General features: G+C 46.0%; 1 protein-coding gene across 2 annotated transcripts in view; it reads right to left on the bottom strand.

The window, feature by feature from the left end:
• Positions 1–8,517, bottom strand: part of PAK1IP1 (PAK1 interacting protein 1) — a 28,390-nt gene extending 19,873 nt beyond the window's left edge. Inside the window, exons 1-2 of one of the 2 annotated variants that reach the window (XR_013216946.1) lie at positions 8,267–8,433; positions 6,775–6,937 (exon numbers count right to left, since the gene is read on the bottom strand). Coding sequence is in view for 1 of the 2 variants with exons in the window: in XM_077269857.1 (XP_077125972.1) it covers positions 6,775–6,937; positions 8,267–8,344 (241 nt within the window). In the remaining variant the exon portion in view is untranslated. Of the gene's footprint in view, positions 1–6,774; positions 6,938–8,266 lie in introns of both variants that reach the window. The other variant, XM_077269857.1, reaches the window with a different exon arrangement.
• Between the last annotated feature and the right edge of the window lie 4,245 nt (positions 8,518–12,762).

Raw genomic sequence — 12,762 nt, 5'->3', positions numbered from 1 at the left:
GGTCCGATTTCACGAGACCTACTTCATAACTTGCTTAAAAAGGTAAAAGATGTCCACTACTTTTATATTGACGACCAATCCTAAGGTTAGGCCATCAATAAAAAGATCATTCTCTGCGTCTGGAGGAGAGAAGGTTTTTCCACCAACAAAGAAGAGGATTCTTTACCAGTAGGGCAGTGAGAATCTGGAATTCCTCGCCTGGGGAGGTGGTGATGGCGAACTCACTCGAGGGGTTCAAGAGAGGCCCTAGATGTCTTCCTGGAATGTAACAATATTGTATCTTACAGTTTTTAGATTCTTTAGAAGGACGTAGATCTGGGGATTTATTCTGACACAATACAGGCTGAACTGGATGGACAAATGTCTTTTTTCGGCCTTGCTAACTATGTTACTATGACATCTAACGATTAGAGATGGACAGACCCCTGGATGTTCGGGTCCGACTGAACAGTTAAAAAAAAAAAGTTCGGGTTGAGGTACCAGAACAGTACCTGGAACCCCCATTCACTTGATTGGGGGGCCCGAACATCCAGTGTTTGCCACGCTGTCATGTGCATGATAGCGATGCAAACACTGCCTCTGATCGGCAGTAATTACCGCCGGTCAGAGAGCAGCGGTTCTCATACTGTCAAATGACCGCGTGAGCCCGCAGCTGTGATTGGAGGTAAAAAGTTTACCTCTGGTCACTGGCGATGGCTGATGGGACTACTATCCCATCAGCCTAGGCCTGCTACTAATAACAGAGCGCAGGTGGCTGATGGGGTCAGCCGGCACTCTAAATAAATTAAGAAAAAAGACCTGGGTGGGTTCCCCTGTATTTTTGATAACCAGCCAGGCAAAACTGACAGCTGCATGATGCAACTCTCAGCTGTCAGCATTACCAAGACTGGTTATCAAGAATAGAGGGGTCTCTGTAGCGTTGGCAAGTGGGTGTCGATAAGACACCTATCCATTACTAATCCTATAGTTGTATTGTAAATAAACACACAGCAAGTGTAAAGTCTTTTATTTGAAACAAAACACTTACTTTATTTAAAACTAACGAAACACAGTTATACTCACCTAACGCCCATTCCATTGAAGACATGGTCTTCTATAATAACAAAAACATAAAAACAAACATATCCCTCACCTGTTAGTCGTTCTGTCCCACTAGCACAGTGAGAAAAAGTCTCATCGTGCAGCACTGAGATCAAAGAGTTCACCAAGAAAAATGATACATTTCTCCCAGTGCTCACCTCTGCACCATGAGACTTTCTCACGAGCTCACTGCACTTCAGCCTGCCTGGGAATGCAGTCTCAGTGACCAGTGGTAACCTCGATAATGTCACTGCTGGTCACAGATGCTGCACTCGCAGCTGCTCATTTCTCAGTGGTTCTCAGCTTGGATGGTCGCATCTTGGCACTATCTGGGCAGAAACTACTTATCCCCAGGCTTATGGCGTGGGACAGAATGACGGACAGGTGAGGGATATGGTTGTTTTTTGTTTTATTGCAGGAGACCACGGCTTCAGTGGAATGGGCGTTCGGTGAGTATAACTTTGTTATTTTTAAATAAAGTAAAAGTGTGTTTTGTTTTATATAAAATACTTTATACTTGCTGTGTGTTAACTTACAATACAACTATAGGATTAGGAATGGAGAGGAGTCTTATAGACACCCCTCCATTACTAACCCATGGGTTTGATGTCACCGGACAAAAGAGGCGACATCAACCCCACAAATATGAATCTCCACTTGCCACAGGGCAAGTGGGAAGAGCTCAGTTGCTATGGACAAAAAGGTCATTTTAGAGACAGTTAAAGTGATAAATAAGGATGCAGCCATAAAGGCATCTTCTCTCCAGCAGAAAAGTAGTACTGCATGGTGGCTCTTAATTCTTGATGACTGACGAGATTCAGAGCAGGAGATTCCCCCTCTAGGACAAAATTAAAGACTAACACAGCATGTTTACAAACGCTGGCTAACAGGGAGTCTGTCACCAGGTTTCTGCCCTTTTATCTAAGTGCAGCTTTATGAGGTAATAACTCTGGAACGCTTCATCAGATCGCAGAGTCTGAGAATGTTTTCTCATGACATTGTACTTCATGATAGTGGTAAAGCTTGTTCGATATGACTTGCTTGTATTTGTAAAAATAATCTGAAATTTTGGAGAAAAGCTTGCAATTTTCAAACTTTTAATATTTATGCCCTTAAATCAGAGAGATGTGTCACACAAATTAGTTAATAAATAACATTTCCTTCCCACATGTCTACTTTACAACAGCACAATTTTGAAATATACATTTTTTGGTTAGGAAGTTATAAGGGTCAAAAGTTGACCAGCGATTTTTCTTTTTTTTTTTTTTTAACAAAGGTGTTCAACCACATTCAAGAAGTTTATTAACCGTTCAGGTGCCTCACATGAATTAATGGAATGTGGAAGGAAAAGGGACTACATCATATTTGAACAGACTTTCTGGGGTCCATATGACAGAAAATGACACTATTCTAAAAACTGCATCCCTCAAGGTGATCAAAACCACATTCACAAAGTTTATTAACCCTTCAGGGGCTTCACAGGAATTAAAGCACTGTGGGAGGAAAAAATTAACAATTTAATTTATTTTTTTCACAAAAATTTTACTTTACTTTTTTTTTTTCTCAAGGGTAAGGCTATGTGCACACGTTCAGGATTTCTTGCAGAAATTTCCTGAGGAAAACCAGACATTTTCTGCAAGAAATCCACATGAGTTTTTCTCGCGGTTGTGTCGCCTTTTTTTCGCTTTTTTCCCGGAGCTTCCCAATGCATTAAATAGCGGGAAAAACGTGAAAATTCTGCAAAATTAATGAACATGATGAGGTTTTTTTACCGCAATGCATTTTTTTTTTTTGTGGAAAAAAAACACATGTGCACAAAAATTGCAGAATGCATTGTAAATGATGGGATGCATAATGTATGCGTTTTTATAGCGAAAAAGGCGAAAAATCCACAACGTGTGCACACAGCCGAATACAAAAATGTTTTTTTTTTTTAGCCCCCAATTTTTTATTTTCACAAAAGTAACAGGAGAAAATAGATCCCAAAATTTGTTGTTACCCCATAGGGGTGGAGCCGCATATTCATCACTGTAATGAGCGGTACCACGTGGCCGCTCATACAGGACAAGCTGCAACGCTAAGAGGAAGCACCGAGGGAGCTGGGTGAGTATTTTACTTCAAGCGGGCGGGTGCACAGGGGGTGGGAGGGGGGAGATTACCGGGAACTTTATTTTAACCACACAAAAAAAAAAAAAAAACCACAATGATTTTTCATTCCTTCTCTCCAGTGAACGCTGCTGGGAAGAAGGAATGAATTCCGGCTTCAGCACCCAAAGCAGGGGACAGCGCTTACTGTAGCGCTGTCTCCTGCACGGTCCGTGTGGTACTCAGTCGGCACATGGCTGCCACACGTGTGCCACACTGATGTGCCACGTGAGCACACGGACACGGATAACTCCGGTACCGGAATTATCTGGACGTGTGAGACTGGCCTAATGGAGTTCAGATTTTGCTAGACTGGTTTGAGCGTGTCAAGTCACAATGGTAGAGCACCTGAGGTGCCAGAAAAGCAGAAATCTCCATAAGTGACAGCATTTTACAAACTAAACCTCTCAACAAATTCATCTAGGGGTGCAGTAATCATATTGACACCACAGGTGTGTCACAGAATTTTATACCATTGGGCAGTGAAGAAAAATTAATTATATTTTTACCATCAAAATGTTGTTTTAGCCCCAGATTTTACATTTTTCACACTGGGAAATGGATAAAAATAGCACCAAAATCTCCCACAATTTATGCTGAATTGTGGAAATACACTATATGTGGCTGTACAGTACTGCTTAGCCATACGGCAAGACACGAGAGGGACAGAGCGCTATTTGCCTCCTGGAGCGCAGATTTTAATAGAATAGTTTGCGGACTCCATTTACAGAGCCCCTAAGTGCTAGAAGAACAGAATTTCCCTTCAAGTGACCCTATTTTGGAAATTATACCCCTTTGGGAATTTATCTACAGGTGTAGTGACAATTTTGACTCCATGGGCGTTTTCCAGAATCAAGCAGCAGCATTTGGATTTGGGAGTGCAAAATTTGCTGAATTTCTTTTGAGGGGCGAGGAACTATAGCGTTTTTCCAGAGGCTTTGTACTACCAGTAACATGGAATCCCCCTATATTTCTGTTAACAGATGATGAAGCAGAGTGTGTACTTGCTTTTTGTGTGGATTGAATTGAAGGTATTGTTGGTAACATTTTACATAACATTTGGGATCACATTTATCACTCATTATTTAACACTTATGTGAGGGTTTATATCTAAATCTCCGAGTGAGAGTGATGCGATTCGAATGAAACCCCCGAGAGATCCATTCACTATAATGAGGCAACAGATTTACTCTGGATTCCATCAGGCCTCTGTTCAGAGTTGTCCTTTTCATAAGTGCACAAAACTGTGGTCATCTTTTCAGGCGTGCATAAAAGCACGGTCGGACACCGCCGGACAAAAGGCCAGACGGTGTTCCCAATGCTTCCATCTGCCTCATTATAGGGAATCTTCCACCAGGGTTCCATCTGAATCATGTACTTCAGAGATTTACATAGAAACCCCAGTCCAAGCGCTCAGTGTATAGTGCGGGATAAATGTGAGCCGAGCCTTACTGCGATCTTTGGGAGGCAGAAAGAACAAATCAACAGCAGGTGAAGAATTGGTTTTGTTTATTTTTTACTTCCTCATGCTGTATAAGCAATTAAACTACTTTATTATTTAGGTTGGTGGGATTATTTAGGTTGGTTGGATTCTCATCCAATCGCCTCCAAGACTTCTCCCGAATATCCCCCATCCACTGGAACTCTCTGCCCCAACACGTCCGACTATCAACCACAGTCGGATCCTTCAGATGGAACCTGAAAACTCATCTCTTCAGGAAAGCCTACAGCCTGCACTGACACCGTTGCCGCCTCATCACTATCGAAGCTACCGCCTCACCAACACCGGAGCTCCTGCAACCCCCAACCTACTGTCTCCTTCCCCATAATCCTGTAGAATGTAAGCCCGCAAGGGCAGGGTCCTTGCCCCTCTGTATCAGTCCGTCATTGTTTGTTTACTGTAAGTGATATCTGTAACTTGTATGTAACCCATTCTCATGTACAGCACCATGGAATCAATGGCGCTATATAAATAAATAATAATATAATAAATAATTACAGCAATACCAGATTTATATCACGTTTTATGTTTGGCTGCTGTCAAAGACGATTTTTATTGCAAAAAACTTGCTTCGCCATGTTTTGAGAGCTATAATTTTTCCATATTTCAGCCTAGAGTCATGTGAAGGGTTGTTTTTTATTTGACGAGTTGACGTTTTTATTGGTACAATTTTCAGGCACATGACTATCGCTTTCTATTCCGATATTTTGGGAGGTAGAATGACTAAAAAAAAAAAAAACAGCAATTCAGCAATTGTTTTCTGAGGAGTTTATATGCCATTTTTTATGTGGTAAAATTGATAAGGCAGCTTTATTCTTCAGGTCAGTATGATTACAGTGATACCACATATATATTCCGTATATAATAGAGTATAAGCCGAGGAACCTAATGTTAACACAAAAACTGGGAAAACTTACTGACTCGAGTATAAGCCTAGGGTGGGAAATGCAGCAGCTACTGGTAAATGCTCCATAAAGTTCATGATGGGCCCCACAAGATGCTCCATACAAAATACGCCCCATATAATGCTCCATAAAGTTCAAAATGGGCCCTATAAGATGCCCATACAATGCTCAATACAATTTATGCTGATCCCCATATACAGTATATTGCTGCGCAAAAAAATAAATACCTCTCGTCACTGACTGCTGCTCCTCAGTGTCGCCGTCTCTCTGCACTGACTGTTCAGGCAGAGGGCACACACTAATCACGTCATCGCGCCCTCTCTGACCTGAACGTCACAGTCAGAGGACGCAGAAGACATCGCAACAGTGGACCAGGTAGAGGTGAATATTGCAAGTAGGGGCCTGAGCAAGTGGCGGCACAGGCACCTGTCCCCACCTGCTAAGGACCCCGGCACTTGCCCCAATGCCAACGCCGACCCTGTCAGCAGTCACCAGAACACTCACAGAGGCTGCAGATGACCAGGAAAGACCGGGGAACACCCGCACTGCAGCAGAGAACAAGTGGCACCGTGATTCGTGTATAAGCCGAGGGGGGTCTTTTTCAGCGCAAAAATAAAAAAAACGTGCTGAAAAACTGGGCTTATACAGGAGTATATATGGTAGTTGTTTTTTTTTGTTTAGCGCTTTTACACAATAAAAACTATTTTACAGAAAAAATTATTATTTTTGCCTCGCTGTATTCTGAGAGCTGTAACTTTTTTATTTTCCCGCTGATGGAGATGTATGGCAGCTGACAGGCCACCGTCACTGGGTGACCCCATGGCCATCTTTCAGCCAGGGGTCTCCACAGACACCATCGGCATAAAGCAATAACATCGCGTTGTGCCGATGGGGCAGAGAGTGTGCTCCCTCCCACTGTGATGCCCCATGATGTTGCTTTCACTAATGACAGTAGCATCAGAGGGGTTAAACGCCTGCAATTGGTGTGAGCACAGATCATGGGTGTTGCCTCAGGGTGTCAGCTCTCATATAGAGCTGACACCGACGATTTGTGGTAACGCAACTCCTCCAGCACCATAATATGGCACATGTTGGGAAGGGGCTAAGGTTTAAAATGACCAGTAATGAAAGTAGTTACTATACCATTGTGATGTAGTAAGGCCCCATGTTCAACCTTCTTCTTCATATCATAGATCCGGATTGTTTCATCTTTGCTTCCAGTGGCTACAAATCGGTTATTAGCAGCTACCACGGATAAGGAGGCTGTGTGGGAATGATTTGTGAAATCGGCTGTGGCCGTCCATTGCTACATGCAGAGGGAAACAACAATTATAACAAATCAGGACCTTCAAGTACAGCCATTTTCACCTACAAGCGTGAAACATGTCCTTTCCTTTCAGACTGTGGAGTATGACAGAACTATGGAGGCACAGTGGTGGCAGACACAAAAGGCAGCGGGAATGGGGGGTCACAGTGGCGGCAGTGAGAACATGCAGAGGGAATGGGGTGGGGGTCACAGTGGCGGCAGTGAGAACACGCAGAGGGAATGGGGGGGTCACAGTGTTGGCAGTGAGAACACGCAGAGGGAATGGGGGGGGTCACAGTGACGGCAGTGAGAACACGCAGAGGGAATGGGGGGGGTCACAGTGATGGCAGAGAGAACACACAGGGAATGCGGGGGTCACAGTGGCGGCAGTGAGAACACGCAGAGGGAATGGGGGGGTCACAGTGTTGGCAGTGAGAACACGCAGAGGGAATGGGGGGGGTCACAGTGACGGCAGTGAGAACACGCAGAGGGAATGGGGGGTCACAGTGGTGGCAGAGAGAACACACAGGGAATGCGGGGGTCACAGTGGCGGCAGTGGGAACACGCAGAGGGAATGGGGGGGTCACAGTGGTGGCAGTGAGAACACGCAGAGGGAATGGGGGGGGTCACAGTGACGGCAGTGAGAACACATGACAGGAATGGGGGGTCACAGTGGCGGCAGTGAGAACACGCAGAGGGAATGGGGGGGTCACAGTGGCGGCAGTGGGAACACGCAGAGGGAATGGGGGGGGTCACAGTGTTGGCAGTGAGAACACGCAGAGGGAATGGGGGGGGTCACAGTGACGGCAGTGAGAACACGCAGAGGGAATGGGGGGTCACAGTGGTGGCAGAGAGAACACACAGGGAATGCGGGGGTCACAGTGGCGGCAGTGGGAACACGCAGAGGGAATGGGGGGTCACAGTGGTGGCAGTGAGAACACGCAGAGGGAATGGGGGGGGGTCACAGTGACGGCAGTGAGAACACATGACAGGAATGGGGGGGTCACAGTGGCGGCAGTGAGAACACGCAGAGGGAATGGGGGGGTCACAGTGGCGGCAGTGGGAACACGCAGAGGGAATGGGGGGGTCTCAGTGGTGGCAGTAGAAGGGGGTGCAGCAGGAAGGGGCACAGCAGCAGCAGGGAGGTGAGACACAACAAGGCTGTGGGAGAGGGGGCACTGGGACCCGGATGCTGCACAGTGAAGCTATGGGACGGCTGTGACTGTGCTCAGCACTGCTATGGGGGCTGCTGACGCTACACGTAGCTCTCAGGGTCCGCACTATGCGCCCGGACACACGGCACGTCCCTAACGACAGAGCAGCACAAACCTCTCCGCCCGGAGCCACTCGGTATCCGAACAGGACCTGCTCGTAGCAGCCAAACAGCAGCTCCATACAGTCCTCCATGCTGTACAAGAAACATGTGCATCCACAACACAGCGGCACTTCCGCCCCGGGGGCCTAGCCATGTGTTAGACCCAGGTGACTATGAAAAAGCCTGTTTATAGCGAGCAAAGGAACCGCACATAATGCCGCGCATCACCCGTAAAGTGTGAATACACTGAGTACAAAATTGTTCTACGTCTGCTCGTGTGGCTTTTTCCTTTTTATATTTCATCATTAACAGGCACGTTGAGGCCACCCCTTCATAAAATCAAACGCTGCCGCGAAGCTACCTGTGAGCCAGTGGCGGAGTGCACAGACTGCGCATGTGCAGTGGAGAGAGGAACTAATATGGAAAAGTGAAAATGAATCTTGTGTGAATTCGAAAAATATAATATGAGTGAGATTTTTTTACAGTTTAGTGTATTTCATATTTACATCGAACTGACAATTATCTTGCCAGGCTGAAGCTGTTATTCCTGTAAAGGTCCATTTAGATAGCCCCAGTTGAATCAGCACGTTAAGAAACCTGTCACCAGGTCAAAAGTGGCCACAATTGACTGTACACAGGGTGATCGCACTCATTTACTGGCTGACAAATACTGATGGGAACAGAATTTTCCATCGTACGTTCGTTTTGTCCCAATTCATCATGAGTTTTATTGAGAGGTGGGAGAATTATGTGAGGAGACATTATGGGGAGGGAAAGTGTAACAAGAGGACAAAGAGACTGGGCAGCGTGTATGGGGGATGCTGAGTGTGGAGAGGACACAGTATAGAGACTGGGCAGTGTGTGTGGGGGATGCTGAGTGTGGAGGGGACACAGTATAGAGACTGGACAGTGTGTGGGGGATGCTAAGTGTGGAGGGGACACAGTATAGAGACTGGACAGTGTGTGGGGGATGCTGAGTGTGGAGGGGACACAGTATAGAGACTGGGCAGTGTGTGTGGGGCGATGCTGAGTGTGGAGGGGCACAGTATAGTGACTGGGCAGTGTGTGTGGGGGAGTGCTCAGTGTGAAGGGAACACAGTATAGAGACTGGGCAGTGTGTGTGGGGAATGCTGAGTGTGGAGGGGACATAGTATAGAGACTGGGCAGTGTGTGTGGGGGAGTGCTCAGTGTGGAGGGGGCACAGTATAGAGACTGGGCAGTGTGTGTGGGGGATGCTGAGTGTGGAGGGGACATAGTATAGAGACTGGGCAGTGTGTGTGGGGGAGTGCTCAGTGTGGAGGGGACATAGTATAGAGACTGGGCAGTGTGTGTGGCAGAGGGGACACAGTATAGAGACTGGGCAGTGTGTGTGGGGGGATGCTGAGTGTGGAGGGGACACAGTATACAGACTGGACAGTGTGTGGGGGATGCTGAGTGTGGAGGGGACACAGTATAGAGACTGGACAGTGTGTGGGGGTTGCTGAGTGTGGAGGGGACACAGTATAGGGACTGGGCAGTGCGTGTGGCAGAGGGGACACAGTATAGAGACTGGGCAGTGTGTGTGGGGAATGCTTAGTTTGGAGGGGACACAGTATAGAGACCGGGCAGTGTGTGTGGCAGAGGGGACACAGTATAGAGACCGGGCAGTGTGCGTGGCAGAGGGGACACAGTATAGAGACTGGGCAGTGTGTGTGGGGGATGCTGAGTGTGGAGGCGGCACAGTATAGAGACTGGTCAGTGTGTTGGGAGTGCTCAGTGTGGAGGGGACACAGTATAGAGACTGGGCAGTGTGTGTGGTAGAGGGGACACAGTATAGAGACTGGACAGTGTGTGTGGGGGAGTGCTCAGTGTTGAGGGGACACAGTATAAAAACTGGGCAGTGTGTGTGGGCAGTGCTTAGAGTGGAGGGGACACAGTAAAGAGACTGGGCAGTGTGTGTGGGAGGAGCTCAGACACAACAATGCAGAGGAGGTGAAGGCTGCTATCAAAGCAACCTGGGCTTCCATAACACTTCAGCAGTGCCACAGGCTGATTGCCCCCATGCCACGCCGCATTGATGCAGTAATTGATGCCAAAGGACCCCGACCAAGTATTGAGTGCAGTTAGTGAACATACATTTTTCAAGCTGGTTTTATAAAGTATTCTAATTTATTGAGATAATGACTTTTGGGTTTTCATTGGCTGTAAGCCATAATCATCAACATTAACAGAAATAAACACTTGAAATAGATCACTGTGTGTAATGACTCTATATAATATATGAGTTTCACTTTTTGTATTGAAGAACTGAAATAAATTAACTTTTTGATGATATTCTAATTTTGTGAGATGCACCTGTATATGGGTCTGACCTGAAATTGCAATTGATTGCTGTTCTAAGCTTTGCAATGTAATCATGTTCTGAGGGTATTTCTGGTGATATATTTATATACTGGTGATGGTTCTGGTGTTGTTAATGGGGTTGTTCACTCCAAATGAATAAGTCTGCAGTCACTCTGTGTGAGTGTAAACTTATGAATCCCCCTAGTGCACACTCTGTGTGGATTCGCCGGTTCCTGAGCTAGGAGCGGATTGTACGTATGAGATATACTCTCTGCCAGTGGGTGTGGCTAACTATAGGGTGTGGCCTCACTCCATACAACTGTGTGGAGTGAGGCCACGCCCACTGGCCAGGAGTATGTATAACTCATACATGCCCTCTGGTGTCAGCTCAGAAACCGGCGAACCCTCGCAGACACCGATTTCGACCTAACAACCCCTTTAAAGGAAACCTATCACGTTGTTTATTACTATTAAACTGCCCCCAATGTCATGTTAGTCATGTTAGTGCAATGATGCTCAGCTTTCCGGGCATGCGCACTGAATCTGGGTGTATGTCTCAGCTTTATATCCTATGTGCACACGCTCCGGAGCCGCTGGTCGTCAGCGCAGCAAGCGGGAAGCCATGCGCATAGCGTGCGTGCTCACAAACTGTCATGTGGCCACTGACGCTCAGCGACTCCGAAGCATGTGCACATACCATATGAATCTGGAACGTACACTCAGATTCAGTGCGCATGCTCGTAAAGCTGAGCATCACTGCGCAAGTGTGGGATCTACTGGGAGATTGCAGTGACGTAAGGAGCAGTGACGGAAGGGAATGCTAATACAATGGGCACAGAGAATTTCAAAACACATTTGCTTGACCATGACTGAAAAGCTAGAGCTGCCCACCCGTATGACTGAAACAGAAGGTATGTGGGGCAACCATCAAAGTATAAAAAGTGATTTTTGCACTAAATACTGGGATGTTTTTCTTGAGACAAACATGTTAGTGATGTAATGTGCATCACTTGCATGACATTGGGGGAAGTTCAATAGCAATAAAGGATGTGACAGGTTCCCTTTAATGTACTGATGTTGGGTCTTGTGCTGTATTCATGTACTGATGGTGATTCTGGGCCTGTATTCATGTACTGATGGGGCTGTGGTAATGTATTTATGTACTGATGGTAGTTCTGATTATGTATTTCTGTACTCATGGTGGTTCTGGTGATGTATTCATGTTCTGATTAATGTACTCTTCAATGCAGTGAGTATGTAACTAGATTCATACAACTAAGAGCACATTGCGCATTCAAAACGCGTCAGTTGGCATTTTCTTGTGCTGGATTGTTTTTTAATTGTTGAAAATAAATGGTGTTTTTTATTCAGTTTTTATCTCTGTCAAGAGTGCTGGATTTTCGCTTTTTCTACTTTTTACATGCATAACACTTAGATGCGTAATCGGAAAAAAAATGAAGTGTGGTGTTAAATTGTGTATAGAAGGGGGCACCATAATGAATTTTTGCCTTGTGTGCAGGAAAACCTAGATTTGCCCTTGGCTTTTTTTGTGGCTCTAACAGCCTCTGGGGCAGAACCAGGATGAAGAATAAGCCCCCTCACAGCACTGTGGGAGAGGTTGCAATTTGAGAAAAAAAATCATTACTAATATTGCAGTGTTGTGCTGCTGGTGCCGCTTTTCTCCCACTCCAGCGCAATGAATGATGGAGCACACTGGAGACCAAGGCACAGGGATACCTGTAAGCAGTACCAATGAGTCACTGACACTGCTTATCAGTTGGCCTGAACTTCCATCATTACTGACAATGAACACTAAGGAGCATAGTTACATTGTAGCTCACTGGTTTGCTTACATCTTGGCTTTCACTGACAGTGGGCACATGGAGCATAAAATTGTTAGTCATTGTCAGTAAGGATTCGGATGTGCGCAGGGTGATTCGGGGACTGTGTCTCTATGCTCCTTAGTGTGTTAATTGTAAGTGACCGATGAGCAGTGAGTGCACAGGGCGGTTAGCCAATTCAGTGATCGTGAAAAGACTAATGAGAGTTTTATGTACTTCAATGTCCTGCGAGCTCTGAAGTTAGCAATGTACCTCAATCAACCGGTTGGGGGGCATCAAGTTTATTTATTACATAGCTCTTTATACATGTATTTAGAAAGGCTGTTCTTGATCTGTTAAGAAGCGTT

This window comes from Ranitomeya variabilis, chromosome 6 (genome assembly GCF_051348905.1).
Source record: "Ranitomeya variabilis isolate aRanVar5 chromosome 6, aRanVar5.hap1, whole genome shotgun sequence".
Taxonomy (NCBI): Eukaryota; Metazoa; Chordata; class Amphibia; order Anura; family Dendrobatidae; genus Ranitomeya; species Ranitomeya variabilis.
This window is presented reverse-complemented; position numbering and strand designations above follow the sequence as displayed.